At 51.5% G+C, this 17,221-nt stretch overlaps 1 protein-coding gene across 1 annotated transcript in view; it reads right to left on the bottom strand.

Annotated features, from left to right (window-relative positions):
• Nucleotides 1–16,903, bottom strand: part of DNAH9 (dynein axonemal heavy chain 9) — a 342,468-nt gene extending 325,565 nt beyond the window's left edge. The window contains exons 1-4 of the mRNA XM_086686045.1: nt 16,510–16,903; nt 6,736–6,932; nt 4,573–4,731; nt 3,399–3,529 (exon numbers count right to left, since the gene is read on the bottom strand). Coding sequence (XP_086542171.1) covers nt 3,399–3,529; nt 4,573–4,731; nt 6,736–6,932; nt 16,510–16,902 — 880 coding nt within the window. The 5' untranslated portion in view covers nt 16,903. The remainder of the gene's footprint in view (nt 1–3,398; nt 3,530–4,572; nt 4,732–6,735; nt 6,933–16,509) is intronic.
• Nucleotides 16,904–17,221: the final 318 nt, after the last annotated feature.

The raw sequence follows: 17,221 nt of genomic DNA, 5'->3' as shown, positions 1-17,221 counted from the left end.
GTGTACATTTGCACTTTATATCTCCAACGGGAAGTCGTGTGTGCGTTGAACGGTTGAAAGTCAAATATCACAGTAAGTTAATGGGAGGGGTTGATGAGAACATCAAAACCGCCGTGTGGGGGTGGGGGAGATGCAGCTCCAGCAGCCATGCTAATGGGCACGTGCCCTAGTGTTCAGACACATGGGGAGGAAGGAGGCTGAGGACATTGGGCCAGAGAAGCTTTCTCTTTACGATAACTCCCCCCAACCCCCAAAAAAGCAAACCCTTCTTTAATCACATAAATAGGCATTCCCCTGATTTTTAAGAGCACGGTATTTGAGGGTTGACTCCTCCAGTCCAGGGCGTGGTCACAACTTAGCTCACAAGGCAGATAAAGAAAGAAATGAACAAAGGTGGGTGAAACATAAGCAGCTCAGTCGTGACAGGCTCTTCTGGGACCAAAGCCTTTATTACGTGTAGCACTTGCCAATTTCCATGGCGTAGATACTGCTGACATTCCCACCATGTCGGATTTCAAGCTACCAGCTCGACTTTTCTGAGTGTCGGGAGGGGGGATTGAAAAGAGTTGCAGACAGCAGGTTCTCAAGAACCTGATGGCCAGTCCCCATTGGTTCCAGCCCACCTCTGGCCGCTGACCTGCACACGTTGCCACCAACAAAGAGCCGGACTGGTGACCAGGCTGTACTATGCCAATCCTGCCCCTGGTGGCCAGAGACTAGAATGCTCCTGCAGGGACCTGTTGGCTTCCTTTCTTCCCAAGGTTTCCTTCCACTGCTGACAATCTTGTTCCACACTGTTTCCTCCACCCCTTTAACTCCCTTCTTTACTTTGCATCGTTTTCCGATTTGTGCCCACTGATCCAGGAATGTTTCTTCTCCTCTCCTTCTCTTCAGTCCATCAGTGAGCCCAAGAACTACCCTGCTCATGACTAAGACGACTAACATTCATAGTGGGTCTCTTTAGGTTCAAGAAAGACAGATGCTCTTTGGGGCGCCTGGGTGGCTCAGTCAGTTAAGCGTCCGACTTCAGCTCAGATCGTGATCTCGCGGTCTGTGAGTTCGAGCCCCGCGCCGGGCTCTGTGCTGACAGCTCAGAGCCTGGAGCCTGCTTCAGATTCTGTGTCTCCCTCTCTCTCTCTGCCCCTCTCCCACTCGCTCTGTCTCTCTCTCAAAAATAAATAAAAACATCTTAAAAATTAAAAAAAAAAAGATGCTCTGAAATTAAATCGGAAATGGGAAAACTAACTGCCAGCCTCCAAAATCTTTAAAAAAATTTTTTTTAAAGATTTTATTTTTAAGTAACCTCTACACCCAATGTGAGGCTGGAGCTCACAACCCCCAGATCTAGAGTCAGACGCTCTACCGACGGGGCCAGCCAGGCGCCCCTCTAAAATCTCTTTATTCTCAGAAGACCCCATCAAAATTTCTGACCAAGTCTTTGCCTAACTCCTATAATCAAAATTCCTCTTCTTGCATCATCAGAATTGAGTTACCTATGTTTCAAGGATTTCTAATTTTGCTGTCGTGTTTATCCGTGATCATGATGATGGTATTGTTTTTTTCTCCCTTCTTCTCATTGCCAGCATTTACTCGACTGCAAAGAGCTTTCTGAAGCCCACCCGGGAAACCAAATCTTTTATAACTATTAATCAAGCAGAATGATTATAGTCTATTAATCTATTAATGTGCAAAATATATTTGGGGCTCTAAATAACGGACTCGTAAATATACTTTTAGCACGTGTCATTTTATTTCAGGGCCCCGAACGTCAGTCATTTGCAGGTCTCCTTTATGGTAGCTGTCGTGCCTGCATACAACCTGTAATATTCCTTACTGAGTGCTTTTCTCAAAGTTGACGCACATTTTAACCTGAATAAAATATTAGATGAAAACTTCGAATCACTACCACAAACAGAACACCGGCATCACTTGCCAAAAGCAGTTGCCCTTTAACACACTTAAAAAAATTTTTTTCATGTTTTTATTTATTTTTGAAGGAGAGAGAGAGAGACAGAGCATGAGCAAGGGAGGAACAGACAGAGAGGGAGACACAGAATCCGAAGCAGGATCCAGGCTCCAAGACGTCAGCGCAGAGCCTGACGCGGGGCTCGAACTCATGGACCGTGAGATCATGACCTGAGCCGAAGTCGGACGCTTCACCGACGGAGCCACCCAGCGGCCCCAACCGTTTAACACGCTTTCAAACACACCTGTCCATTCGTCTCCCACAATCACAGTGGTGGTGGCACGCATCCACTTTTGGGGACACCTGTCCCATCTGAACTACAGTATAAATTGGGAACAATGGCTCGTTCCTCTGGGACACAAAACCTCTCTGCGAAGCAATAATCAGGGGCCCCCAAGAGGGATCTTGTTCCAAGCCAGCTTTATGTGTTGGCAGAGCGATGTCTGTGATAATATTTTAGGGCCCAAAAGGACCTCAAAGACTAGTCACTTACGGCCACTCTCCTCTGTTAGCACATATTGGAACCCCCACCACTGGGACCTTTATTCCTTGAGCTGAGTGGTTTCCAAACCCCATGCCGTGGGGCTGAGATGGTGAGGTAGGAGTAGACCAGTGGGGTCTGGACACAGGACGCTCCCCTCTTTAACAGAGCAAATGTAGCTTGGTGAGTTTTACATTGTGGACTTCCGTAGATTGTACTTGAAGAAAGAGTTCCAATCGAGGAGAAAAACGTTTGAAAAACCACCACTTGAATTAAGCTTGAATCACATGAAATTACGGACGCCTTCAAAAGCACATTCTGACCTACCATGCTGAAGAGCTAGCAGGAGGTTTGATAGGAGGGAGGAAAGAAGCAAAGGGTACAGACGGCGGGAGAGGGAGCCCCGAGAAAAATTTACCTACTTCTAATCATAGACTTTGCTAACTTTGCAATTTTGACAGGGGCCGATCTTGTCTGGGGCTCCGATGGCCAGTCCCATCCGACAGCAGGAACAGAAAAAAGCAGAACGGAGCTCGAAACGGAACAGAGACTTCTTCCAAGGAGCTAGGGGCGGAGGGACTTGGAATCCAGAGGTGAGAGGTCACAACATGCACGTGCACAGTACAACATGGTCAGCAAAACACTTCCACTTGTGTCATCCCCCAGCGGCCCAGGGAAGCCTACGCGGGGAGTGTGGGGGCCACAACCGCGCTCCGCACTAAAGCTCAGAGAGGTTAGGTGACTTTGCCGGGGTCACAGAGCCTTGGCAACGCAAACAGACCACAAGGTGTCTGCTTTCCTGCTTCTAGATTTGGCACTCTCATCACCAAGCTAGACCGTGTCGGGTGGGAGGGTTTCAGAGACCAGAAAATCGCAGAGGGAGAAGACAATTCAGCACTCGACAAGAAATGCGACGCCAGCGTGTTGACGGAAATACCCGCGCGTCCTCACCTGCTACGACATCTCTGCACATGGCTTGGAAAGCTGGGAAGTAGCTGCTGTGGACTCTGTCCAAGAGCCTGGCCATGCCCCTCGCCTTTATCGCTCTCAGTTGGTTGTAAATGTGTTCCAGATCTTCAGCCCTACAACACCGTGGAGAGGGGTGAGTCCGGGCGGACATCGCGAAACGCAAGTCACGCTGTGATGACCCCCTCCTCGGACACAGAGGGGCCCTGCCTCCGGGTGCTTGCACAGAGGCCGGAGCCAGCCCCACAGAGCGGGGCATCTGTTCCTGGAACAGTGAGGGCAAAAGCCTGGGTCGGGGACGCGGGTTCAAAGGGGCAGCTCCGGGAGGTAACGGCAGCGAACACTGCTGTGACCATCTGGCGGCTCATCTCGGCAGCTGGAGGTCATTAGCTCTTGCAGTAAGGTCTGGAAGGCGGGGTGAGGGGGGGGGTGGGGTGTCGTCAGAACACAGCTGCCGGAGAAGGGCCCGTCAGCAGGTCAGAGGAACGGTCAGTGACGAGGCAAGAGGATGGGGCGTCTCAGCGCTGGGGCACACAGAGGGCCGGAGCCCTACCGGTACGCCTGGCCACGTGACAGGGACACTCTCGTTCAATGCGAGGACAGGGGCGTCTGCCTCAAACATCTTTCTGTCTCCTTTTCAGTGAAGGAGCACTCGGCACGGCAATAAACAGAAGCAGGGAAACAGGAGAGCCTGAGGGGGAAGGAGTGGGAGCACCAGTCAGGTCTTTCCAGAATCCCGCAGGGGCTGGGACGCCCTGGAGGATGGGATTTCCAGCCCTCCCGATGACTGACTGGGCCCTAGGAAAGGCCGTTTTGCAGGCAGCCAACGGCCAGAACCCCAGATCTTTACAAGAAGTGTGCGTACGGCTTCGACTGTCCACGGAGGAGGGGACAGAGGAGTAGAAGAAAAAACGTGACAGTTCATTAGTTTTATATTTGGTTGAAAGCACCTTTGAAGAAGTGTCAGCAGGTAGACAGATCATAGCTCAAGAAAGGAAAGACAGCTAAGCATTTTCCGGCGCTTGGGACACCTGTGTTGACCCAACCAGTGGTGAAAAGTCCCCGGGGGTGGGACCAGACTCAGTGGCTGCCCCTTCCCCCCAGGCCACCATCATCCCCGGTAAGACATCTACGCCCCAGGATTTGAGCATGCGCCTACCTGCTCTTCCAGAACTCCAACTCCACCCTAGGGGTGGGGTTCTCCCCTTGTAGGAGGGGCTGGGAAGACTCTCTCTTGAGCACCCCCTGGACCCGGCGGCTCCACTGGATTACAGCAGACTCAATGGCATAGATGACTGACTTCTCTGTGCAATCCAAGCTGTGGAAGACACAACAAATCTCCCGGGTCTACTGGAAGTAACTCCAGGTGTCCCCAAAACAGAATTCCAAGTCTTTCAAAGATAGGTGGGAAATTCCACTGAATCCAGGCATTGTTCACTTCCGTTGGATGATAGACTCGGATCCGCAGTCAATAAAAAGTACAGACAAAACGCTTATGTGTGCATGTGTACACAGTTATTCAAGGTTGGGGGCTTCCCCGACATCCTGAAGACGGGTTTGAGAACTCTGAATCCCACCGAGCCTTTCTGTCCACGCAGGAATACACTGGACAGAAGCTATTCGGGTGAATGTCCACCCCTTGCCTGAGCACCCCCAATGTCAGCAAGCTCCCTACTTGACAAAGCAGTGCGATCCTTGGTAGGCCAGCCCGTCCTGGGAGAGAGTCGGTCTCTACACTGAACCCGGAACCGCATCTACCTCTTTGCCAATTTGGCTCTGACTTCTGCGGCAAGTCAGTTGGTCTTGGCTCTGACTTCTGCAGCAAGAGGAGGTAGGCTCCGTCCTCCTCCACGAGGCAGGGAATCAGCCATCTGAAGGCCACGGGCAATTTCATTCTGGGCCCCCATTCCCCCTCCTACACCTTTTCGAAAATCCTTCAGCGAGGAAAGCTACAGGTGTTTCGGGAGAGATGTAAATGTCCAGAACACATTTTGGTGGCCTTTCGACAAAGCTTTCATAGACAGCTGTTCATGCCAAGAACCCAGGACACAAGTGACACAGAAAGAGAATCTATCGCCTGGGTGTTTCACGCCAGAAACCCACCTTCGCTTATTTTAATTAAATTCATATTTGCTGAGCAACAGTATGTCGCAAGTGATTACAGAAGGTATTGAAAGGAAAAGATACTCACCTCCCTGAAATGTGATCCAGCCTTTCGGGAAATTATCAAATTTGAACAAAGCAAGACAAACCCAGCAATGATTATAAACACACATACACACACACACACACACACACACACACACACACCCACAGACACATACACTGAATGTTATTATGTTAACATATAAAAAGGAACAGGGAAAGCGTCATTTATTTATTTCAAAAATTGAATATTTTTATTAAGCCACCTTAGGTTTTCTAGTTAACTGGGAAATTGCTTCAGATTATATATGTAGCAAATTACTTCCCAATAGCAAAAACTCATTATAAAGGACATTGGCATTGCACGCGACACTTAGTGTCCAGATCAAATCACGGGCCCTTGAATGTACAACTGTTGACCAGTAAGACATTTGCAAACTGCTGGCAATATGGCAGACAGCACTCACACCGGAAGGTGGCCTGTTCCCAGAAACACACAGAAGTGCTGGATAGAAGATACAAAATGTATCATTTAGAAACCCAGGCTGGCTGAAAAGAAAAAGGAGAAAGACAATCCCCATGGGACAGAAAGAAAGCCATCCCCCCTCCAAGGGGAAGAGGCTGGGGGTTTTCTGCCCACCCAGACGCAAAGAGGCGCAGACTTCAAACAAAGCCAGATTTGTGTCCGTGTGGGGGAAAAAAAAAAAAAATCCCGGAGATCTGACAAAAGTCTCCAGCTGCCAGGGGGAGGAGGGTGTGGAACTGTAACAAGAGCCACAGAGGCTGGTTCTGTGACATTACGTGCCGCGTAAATGCGCGCGGCTGTTGCCCAGACCGGACCTGGGTCTTTGCCAAGGATGAGACGCTGTCCTGATGAGCAAAATACTGCAAATCAGTGTGGCTGCTCCCGGCCCTGAAATAATTCTGGGTGGGGGAGAAAAGGGCCATGCTGCTGTGATGGCCTTCAGGGACTTCGGGCACAGGGAGTGAGAGGCACGGGTGGCAATCCGCGGAAAACACGCAGTCCGCGGATGTTGGCAAACGGCAGACGGTGGGCTTGCGTGCAGAACCAGGAGGTGTGGGGAGCCGGGAACAGAGAAGTCGTAAAGAAAACACTCAGATAAACCGGCATCTCCCCTATCTCGGAGGCCCCTACGGCCAGGCTGGCGGTACTTACGCACTGTCGCTGTCCGAATCCACAAACCCCACTTCGTCTGCGCCTGCCGGAAGAGGCAGCACAGTCTTCCCGTTGACCTGCTCCAGGATAACCAGGAGGTCGCCCTGCAGGCCGTGGGCGTGCCGCTGGACATCTTGACATACCACGTGGGGCCAGCCTCGGTGATTCTTCTCATTGGCCAGGACGGGGAGGACCACCTGGAACGGAAGCACGCGGGAAGGGAAGGTGGGAATTTTTCTGACGCCTTCAGGAAAGACTATCTTAGAATGGCCCAGAAGGCCACCCGCAACATTTGCAGGCCCCTGTGCTATTAAGAGCCAACAGTGGGTATTGCCTTGACATCTGGTAAAACTGGGAAGGTCTCGAAGAGCCCACCAGCAGGTGAGTCCCCTTGGCCAGACAGCCGTCTTCGTCAAGGGGATGGGCGCGGTTGCCGCTTAATTCTGAGTAGCGGGCTTCGACCCCCTGCCAGCCAGTGGACTTCCTCAAATAAGCCATTCCTATCCTCCCACCGGGGCTGGTGGGCACCCCACCATCTGGATCCCCCCACCCCAAGCTTGCCTCCCATAGCCCCGTGGTTGTTCATTGTGGTCCCAAGCCCAACTCCCGAGGGACACAGTATCCTCTCCCCCCTCCTCCTCTGGGCTGTGAGTCTAGGTAACTGAGGAGCCGCCATCAGGATCATCTGTCCAATATCGTGTGCTTGGCCATCCCCAGAACTCTTGGGCAGGAGCCCCTCCATCATGAGCAGGGTGAATAGGAGGCGATTGAAAATGTCAAAATATAGGACGAATGCAGGTAAGGCAGCCCATCTGTCTACAGGTGTTATGACCAGGGCATGTTAAAAAAGCAAGCCAAGTTGAGGATCTTAAATCTACCTGTAGGGTGAACATTAGTTGGTTTGGGCCGCCCAGTAGGGTTCCTCTTTTTTTGGTATTCATTTCTAGGTCCAGAGGCGGGATGTGAACAAATGTGAGCCAATGAGAGTCAGGCCAAAGTCTCGCATCTGAACTTTTTGATGAAGAGAGCTTTCTCTTTTCTAGGAGTCCAGAACGATTGTGGCCACCTTGCCAACATATGGAGCCTTAGAATAAGGCCAATATGGGGGAGCCTGGGTGAGTCAGTTGGTCGAGCGTCTGACTTCGGCTCAGGTCACGATCTCACAGTCTGTAAGTTTGAGCCCCATATCGGGCTCTGTGCTGACAGCTCAGAGCTTGCAGCCTGCTTCAAATTCTGTCTCTCTGTCTCTCTCTGCACCCCCCTGCTTGTGCTCTGTCTCTAAAATAAATAAACATTAAAAAAATTAAAAAAAAAAAAAGAATAGGGTCAATATGGGGAAAAGACAGTTTACAGATGGAGAAAAGCCCATGTCCTCTGACATCATTAGAGCTCCCGAATCAAGCCACTCCAGAATTTTCTTAGCTACTTCACGTGGAGGTTTTGATCACTAGCAACTTAAAAAGTTGTAGTTGGGGCGCCTGGGTGGTGCAGTCGGTTAAGCGTCCGACTTCAGCCAGGTCACGATCTCGCGGTCCGTGAGTTCGAGCCCCGCGTCAGGCTCTGGGCTGATGGCTCAGAGCCTGGAGCCTGTTTCCGATTCTGTGTCTCCCTCTCTCTCTGCCCCTCCCCCGTTCATGCTCTGTCTCTCTCTGTCCCAAAAATAAATAAACGTTGAAAAAAAAAAAAAAAGTTGTAGTTGATGGAACCTTCTAGGAACATCTCACAGCTGAAGGAAAGGGATGATAGAGAGAGAGAGGGAGACAGAGAGAGAGAGAAACCCAGATGATCGGGAAATGGGATAAGGAAGAACCAAGGAAATAATGACAACAGAAACTCATATGGCTGGTTGGGTTCTACGAATGACCAGAGTCCATGTGGCTATGAAATGGGACACCTAGACCTGGCGGGTGAAATCTAAGAGGGTGAGCCTTGCCTCGTCTGTCTGGAAACAATCACTGAACTGAGAATTTATAACAGCAGGTGGACAGGGAGTGCCAACAGAGAAGATGTTACAAATCAAGTCCCACTCATTCATGTGGAGAAAGGATGCTCGGGGGGGGGGGGGGGGGGGGGGGGAGGCGCCTGGGTGGCTCAGTTGGTTGAGGATCCAACTTCAGCTCAGGTCATGGCCTTACAGTTTGTGAGTCTGTGCCCTGCATGGGGCTCTCTGCTCTCCATGCAGAGCCCCTTTCAGATCCTCTGTCCCCCTCTCTCTCTGCCCCTCCCCCACCCGCACACACTCTCTCCCCAAAATAAACAGACATTTATTAGAAGAAGAAGAAAGAAAGAAAGAAAGAAAGAAAGAAAGAAAGAAAGAAAGAGAAAAAGAAAGGAAGGAAGGAAGGAAGGAAGGAAGGAAGGAAGGAAGGAAGAAAGAAAGAAAGAAAGAAAGAAAGAAAGAAAGAAAGAAAGAAAGAAAGAAAGAAAGAAAAAGAAAAGAAAGGACCCTTTTGGACCCTGGGCAGAAGGCCCAAGAAGAAAGAGAGAATGAAGAGTAATATTCTTAGGATCTCAGAGGCAGGGACTGTATCTCATCTGGTCTTTTTATACCCACAGTCCTCCATAAGGCCTGGCATAGAAGAAGCATTCCATAGAGGTTCACAGAATAATTGAATGTACGCGGTCTGAAGAAAAACTGGTGAGTGAGCTTGCACCGGATTTTTGAGGGCTCTGAGAGAAAAATAATGAACGTGAACTTTCTATGAAACGAAAAGGTACTCCTTCATTTATTCAATAAATATTTATTAACCATCTATATGCTAATCGTGTTCTAGGTGCTGGGAAGGTATGTCAATGAACAAAACAGACAAGAATTCCTGATCTCATGAAGTTCAGGGGAGAGACAGTCCATCAACGGAACGTTCTGCAAGAAAGGATAATAACAAAGCAGGGGAGGACGATCAAGAGAGTTTACAGTGACAGATGGACTGATTGGTGCAGGCTTCGTTGAGAAGGTCACATTTAAACAAAAACTGGGGAGGACAGGGAGAGAGCTGTGCAGATCCTTGGGGGACGTATATTATAGACAGAAGGTAGCTGGCTATGGCAGTTGGGGTTTCAGAGAAGCAAAGGCTGGGGACAGCAATATCCGAATCAGGTGGTTTGTGAAACTCTGGGGTGGGGGGGGGTGTGAATGACTGCTCCCGAGAATCTGAGGACAGATAGAGAGGAGGGGGTGTCCAAGCAGTGAGCCCAAGGGCTCTCCAGCGTTAGGAAGCTGGCAGGTGCCATTGTTGGAAAGGAGTGGCCATCGCGACGTCAGAAGACTGGTGTCCTGAAAGCCAAAGGCCGCTCACAGGTCCAACCAGAAGGGGACTGCCGAAGCATCCGGCGTCCTGGTAACGCCGACGAGCTCTTCACTTTGTCTTCCATGCGACGTGGGGGTGACCGCAGGCTAAAACAGGGAGAAGATGGGGCCCAGCGAGAACAGACACAAATCCCAGGCATTCTGCCGTCGAGGGGACCACAGAAAAAAGGACGACAGCTGCCAGGAGGAATGAGGATTCTGTCTGACGGGAGTTACCTGGTGGGGAAGGAAAAACCAAGAATGTAGGAGAGAGGGGAGAGTCGTTGGCGTGACCTCTTCAAGGAAAGGAGAATGGACGGGATTTGGAGCAAAGGTGGAGATTTTAGTCTCGGGGTTGCCACCAGGGGACGGCACACGGTCCTTCTGTAGCAACAAGAGGGATGGCAGAGTAGGGTGACTTTAGATATTGGCAGATGGGACAGATAGAAGCACTGGTGGGAGTTTTATTCTAATACTCCCATGTTCTAAAACCAAGTAAGAGGCAAAAGCACCACAGGAGTGAGGCTGCTAGAAATTCTGGACATTTGAGGCGGGGGGCGGGTGGTGGGGGGGCGGGGAGAAAGTGTGCGACAGGGATCTAGAAAAATCAAGAGAGTGGGGCGCCTGGGTGGCGCAGTCGGTTAAGCGTCCGACTTCAGCCAGGTCACGATCTCGCGGTCCGTGAGTTCGAGCCCCGCGTCGGGCTCTGGGCTGATGGCTCAGAGCCTGGAGCCTGTTTCCGATTCTGTGTCTCCCTCTCTCTCTGCCCCTCCCCCGTTCATGCTCTGTCTCTCTCTGTCCCAAAAATAAATAAACGTTGAAAAAAAAAAATTAAAAAAAAAAAAAAAAAGAAAAATCAAGAGAATAATTGGAAGCATGGGTGTCACCTGGGAGGCGTAGAAGGCCTGTTACAGGTTCGGGCTCACGGATTTAAAGTGGGGCCAGTGGGTTTTGTTGGATTCCATCAGGATTATGGTTTCACCAGAGGAATAGGACAAAACGAGGCAGAGGCCAGTGAGTCCGGAGTTTACCCAAGGTCGTGATGATAATGGAGGAGAAAGCACGTGAGTCTGGAGAGGGACAGCGGGAAGGCGACAGGATGGAGGGATTGGCGGTCCCAGCAGGGTCGTGGGCCTGCGGTATGGGACGCTGTGTGGAGCGAGCTGGAAGACAGGAGTGGTGGTCAGAGAAAGAGGTCCCTGATGTGGGATCCTGAGGGGGTGGTTTGGAATGGGAGGTCTGGAAACAGCCACAGTAGAGAGGTAGGCAACATCGTTGGAGGAGGACGTTTCAAGGACCCCGGAGGCCGGCTTATTGGAAGGATCCTTCCTGCATGTGATGAAGCAGCCAGGTGGTAAGGTAGGAGTGATGTTGGAAAGAGTCACAGTGAGCCGGGGGCAGGGCCGTCAGTACATGACGCAGCAGTGAGACGGGAGAGGGCGGGTTTTGTCTGATGGCGTAAGATCCAAGCGGAGGTTTTTCTACACGAGTCTAGAAGCAGCAGGGAGGAGCGAATGCTCAGAGATGGAGAGGCTGTGGGGACAGACACACAGCTGAGTCCTCCGGGGACAGCGGGGATGGGTTAGGGCCAGGTGACAAGGAGGGGTCAGAGGAGTGAGGACGCTTTTGAGTGGGGTATCGAGGGACAAGAATTCTTGTCCTGTAGGGCAAACCTACAACACAGCACACTATTCCGGGTGTCCTCATGTACTGTTTCTAAATTCCATGACCGTCCTGCACGATCGTTTGACCCTGGCTGCAGAGGTCACATGACACTGATGCATTGCCCAGAACCGGGATTCGAACCCAGGCCCATCAGATTCCATATCCCATGCTCCCTCCCCCAGACACAGAACTTCAAAATGGCACCCAAGTCTCGGACCTCGGGGAAAATAACCTGGCAGCAGTGAGTGAAGTGGCCAGGAGGAGGAAGAAACTAGCAGGAAACTCGTTACTAAATTCTGTCAATTCCAAGAAACATTGCTTGGATGCCTTTTTTAATTACTTTATTTAATCTATCTATCTATCTATCTATCAATCTATCAATCTATTATCTATCTATCATGTATGTATTTTGAGAGAGAGAGAGAGAGAGAGAGAGAGAGAGAGAGAATCCCAAGCAGGCTTCATGCCCAGTGCAGAGTCTGACACGAGGCTCGATCTCACGACCCAGGGATCACGACCTGAGCCAAAATCGAGAGTTGGACATTCAACCGACTGAGCCACCCAGGCGCACCTCCGATGCATTTTTTTTTAAACCCTGTACTAGTGTAACAAAGTAATGTTAAAATGTATAGCTTCCTCCCTCTTTGGGAGGAATCGTACCCCACACCCACCCCCTAATACAGGAGGGCTTCTCAGCCACAAGGGCTCCTTTGGCTTGAGTGAGCTGAGTCGGGTGTGGGAGGATGAGAGGGCAGTATGCCACCAGGGGTGGAGCTGGCCCACAGGGGGAGAGGAGGGGGGGCAGGAGCGCTGGGAGGGAAGGAGGGGCTTAGGGGACAGGAGGTGAGCTGGGGGCTGTAACCGCCCTCGATCAGCAGGGCGAGTAAAAGAAGCAGATGAGGGAACAGTGGTTGAAGGGCCTACAGATGGCTGTTAGCGGCTTCGAGAAATGCTAAGGCCTGAAGGTAATCTAAAAGTAAATATTTTATTTGGATTTTAAAAACATATAATACATTTACCTGGTGCAAAATCTGAAAGTGCAAAAGCTTCCCAGTGCGAAGCAAGCATTCTATCTACCCCTGCAGCTCAGTCACCTAGTTTCTCGGGCCTGTGGATTCCTCTGTTGGTGAATCTGTCCATCCTTCGTCCCTCTCTCCCTCCCTCCTTCCCTCTTTTCTTCTGTTCCCTCTTTCATTCCCTCCTTCTTTCCCTCTTTCCTTCCTTACTACCCTCCTTCCTTCCCTCCTTCTTTTCTTCCTTCCTCCCTCCCTCTCTCCCTTCCTCTTTCCCTCCTTCCTTCTTTCCTTCCTTCCTTTTTTCCCTTCCTTCCCTCCTTCCCTCCTTCCTTCCTTCCTTCCTTCCTTCCTTCCTTCCTTCCCTCCCTCCTTTTTTCCCTCCTTCTTTTCTTCCTTCCTCCCTCCCTCTCTCCCTTCCTCTTTCCCTCCTTCCTGCTTTCCTTCCTTCCTTTTTTCCCTTCCTTCCCTCCTTCCTTCCTTCCTTCCTTCCTTCCTTCCTTCCCTCCCTCCTTCCTTCCCTCCTTCTTTTCTTCCTTCCTCCCTCCCTCTCTCCCTTCCTCCTTCCCTCCTTCCTTCCATCCTTCCTTCCATCCTTCCCTCCCTCCTTCCTTCCCTTCCTCTTTCCCTCCTTCCTTCCTTTCCTTCCTTCTTTCCTTCCTTCCTTTTTTCCCTTCCTTCCTTCCTTCCTTCCTTCTTTCCTTCCTTCCTTTTTTCCCTTCCTTCCTTCCTTCCTTCCTTCCTTCCCTCCCTCCCTCCTTTTTTCCCTCCTTCCTCCCTCCCTCCCGCTTTCCCTCTTCCTTGCTTCCTTCCCCCTTCTTTCCTCCCTCCCTCTTTCTTCTTTTCAGCAGAAATGGTAGCATACTATACTATAATTCTGCACCTTAAAAAATTATCTTAAATCGCAGCACTCTTCACACTAGCCAAGAGGGGAAAGAACTTCCATCCGTGGGTGAATGGATACACAAAAGGCGACGTATACATAAAACGGGATAGTACTCAGCCTTAAAAAGGAAGACGGTTCTGACACCTGCTACAACCATGGATGAACCACGAGGACATTATGCTAAATGAAGCAAGCCAGTGACAAGAAGCTAAATGCCGCACGACTCTATCCATATGAGGTACCCAGAGTGGTCAAGGTCATAGGAACAGAAAGTAGAATGGGGTGGGGGGGGGATGCCAGGGCCCGCGGAAAGGTGGAGCTGGGGGTTTGTTTAGCGCGTACCGGCTTTCAGTCGTGCAGGATGGCGGGGGTTCCCGGGGATTTGCGGCACAACAGTGTGTGGGGGGTTCACAGGTGTCAGCCTGTACACTTGGAAATTATTGAGAGAGTGAATTTTATCTTGTGTGCGTTTTTTTTCTCCCACAATAAATATAAATTACCTTAAGGACTGTTCCATAGCAATTATTCCTTTTATTTATTTTTTCAAAGTTTATGTGTTTGTTTCGAGAGGGAGAGAGAAAGCACGAGGCGGGGAAGGGCAGAGAGAGAGAGAGGAGAGAGCGAGAATCCCAAGTCGGCTCTTCGCTGCTACCCCAGAGCCCGACACGGGGCTCAAACTCATGAACTGTGACATCATGACCTCAGCCCAAGTCCAACACTTAACCAACTGAGCCACCCAGGCGCCCTACCAACTCTTCCGTTTAGTTATAGCTGGACCTTCCTTCATTTGCCCGGTGCCCTGTCGATAAACATTCAGTTTGTTTCCAATCTCGTTCAATGCACCAATGAAAATTCTGGAACGTTTGAGGGCTTGGATTATTTTACAATTATGTTTGCCCGCTGGATACATTTCCTCGGGCCTGATCCTGCTCTGAGATTGACCCGCTGCCCTCCACACGTACTAAGTGTAGCGCCACGTCTGAACCTTGGCTCAGTCTGCTCCCAGTCCCTTGAAACTTACCTTGACATCCATTTACCCTAACCTTCCTTCCTGTTCAGGAGCCAGTTCGACACCTGAGGCTAAGCGTGACTCTCAGACCACATGCATACCTCTCTCCTCTGAACACAATGGCACTTCCTTCTGTCATCATCATTCACAAGGGGACTTGATCCAAGCTTAGATCTCTGTAGTGAGGGTGTTCAGACAATGCACAGCAGTAAAGCCATTCTGGTTGTTAAAAGACTGAAGTGCATCCTGATCTACTGAGAAACCTAGCTTCTCTGGGCTTCCCGAGGGTGACTCTGTCACCCGTGCTCCTTCCCTGCCATACGCCCTTCCCAGAGCTTCCTGGTAAAGCAACTAAAAGGCTAACATCTGGCCTAGCAGGGAGCCTCCAGGACCCGGCTCCAGCACTGGGGCCAACTCTAGTAAATTCTACCTCCACCCCAGGCGTACAAGTTTTCAATACAGTAAAACCTTGGTTTGCGAGCAGAGCATAATTCGTTCCAGAAACATGCTCGTAATCCAAAGCACGAGTATACCAAAGCAAATTTCCCCATAAGAAAGAGTGGGAACTCAGATGATTTGTTCCACAACCCAAAAATATTCATATAAAAATCGCAATACTGTAAATATAACGCAAAATAATAAAGAAAATACATAATACAAAGAAAAAGAAACAAATTCACCTGCACTTACCTTTGAACACCTTCATGGTTGGTGTGAAGGAGACAAGAGAGAGGAGGGTTATTGTGTAGGACGACGTTCACTATCGCTAACAGAATCACGGCTATTGGCTCGGTGGAATCTTTTTCTTTTTGTGCAACCGTAACAAGGAACCTATCCAATGACACTTGCTATTGCCTCCTTTTGAGGATGTCGGGGAATTGTGACATTGCGTTGACAATCACCCACAATCCCACAGTGAGCGAAAGAGAGAACGAGAGAGACAGAAGAACCATTGGCTCTTTGCGATCATGTGACAACCCATGTCGCATACTACTTATATTGCAAGACATTGCTCGTTTATCAAGTTAAAATGTATTAGAAATGTTTGCTCGTCTTGCGGAACACTCGCAGAACAAGTTACTCACGATCCAAGGTTTTACTGTATTTGAAATAGAGGATCAATTTCATGGGTAGGATTGTGTCTTCTGTTTTTCTGGTATTCCCTATGGCCTCTATCACACAAAACAGCCTCCCCAAACATACACACAGAACTTACAGGGAAAATTACTCCCATTCCAGAAAGGTCTAAATGTCCCAAGAATGTCACCTTGGGCACCCTCTCTGAAATCTGCACTCTCCCCGCTTTGCCTGTGGCCTCACACAAGTACTCTATAATCCACGTCTCCGGACATCTTCCTCCCTGAGCTCAGGGAAGACCCCTCCCCCCTCCAAACACCTGTTGGCACCTGTTGGACATTTCCAAATGGATGCCCCAACTTCTTATCTTGGCACGTGGCTGACACTGGGTAGTCACGGATGAGGTGAAATCGAAACCAAAACACCTCCCCCTTTAACTCCCCTCGTAGGTAAGCACTGTGTATATAGAGCCTTTCACTTCCGTTACCTCCCTGACCCCATAGAGATGACCCCTTGGTCACCACTGTTTGTCTTTCCCTGTGCCAGTTTACAGAGGGATTAAGAAATGGTCAGGACCCAGCAGGCCCTCCTGACTCCAGCCTCCCCTCGACGTTGGCTTGGTCCCAGACCGGGACTGGAGGAAATCGGAGCCCATTCAGCTTCTCACTCTGACCTGGCCCCTTCCCAGGTGGCCCCAGCTCGCCCCCAGGTCGCACGTGGGCTCTGGGCTTGGGGCCCCTCCCCTCTGGCCACGCCCCCTTCCCCGCCCTCCGGCTCCGCCTCCCCTCCCCTCCCCCTCCCAGTGGCTGCCGGCGCCCCGCAACCTGCCCACCCTCACCTGAGAGAACAGGGCGGCCAGATGCTCCAGAGGGGCGGCGGGCACGTCCCCGCACAGCACGGCGCCGCGGAGGCTGCGGGGCCCCGGCGGCTCCGGCCCGGTGCGCAGGAAGAAAAGCCCCTTGGCGCGAGGCGGGCCGGCCTCGGGCCCCGCGTCCAGCCCGGGTCGCAGCGCCAGGCCCCCCGGCCCGGGCCGCACCACCAGCAGCGGCTGCGGGCTCCCCTCATCCTCGCGGCCCAGGAAGGCGTGCAGCAGCCGCTCCGCCTCGGCCGTGCCCGCGCAGCGCTCCCAGGCGCCGGCGGCCGGCCGCAGGCTCCGGGCCACGTAGGCCCCCAGGAGTCGCAGGCGCGGGTCGGCGCCGGGCTCCGGGTCCGCTTCCTCCGCTCCCGGCATCGCGCGCTCCTGCCGGCCCCAGCGGTTTCCCGGGCGACGCGGACGCGGCCGGGGCTCCCGCCTCCGCTGCCCTCCTATTGGGCCGGAGACTGCTGACCACGCCCCCTTCCAGGCTAGAGAGGTAGGCGAGGGACGCGGACGGCAAGGGGCGGGCTCGCGTCGCTGTTGCTAGGAAACCAGCCGCCGCTCCTGGTTAGTGCCTGCTCTCTCGGATTGCAGGTGCTCAGGGGTGACCGTCCAGAGCCCCGGTTTATTGACGGGGTGCGTGGAGGGGGAGGGCAAGGATACAAATGCTGTTAAGGGTCTTGCTGGCTAAGGT

The sequence above is a fragment of the Puma concolor genome, chromosome E1, assembly GCF_028749965.1.
Source record: "Puma concolor isolate L17-30 chromosome E1, mPumCon1.1.hap2, whole genome shotgun sequence".
In the NCBI taxonomy this organism is placed as follows: domain Eukaryota; kingdom Metazoa; phylum Chordata; class Mammalia; order Carnivora; family Felidae; genus Puma; species Puma concolor.
This window is presented reverse-complemented; position numbering and strand designations above follow the sequence as displayed.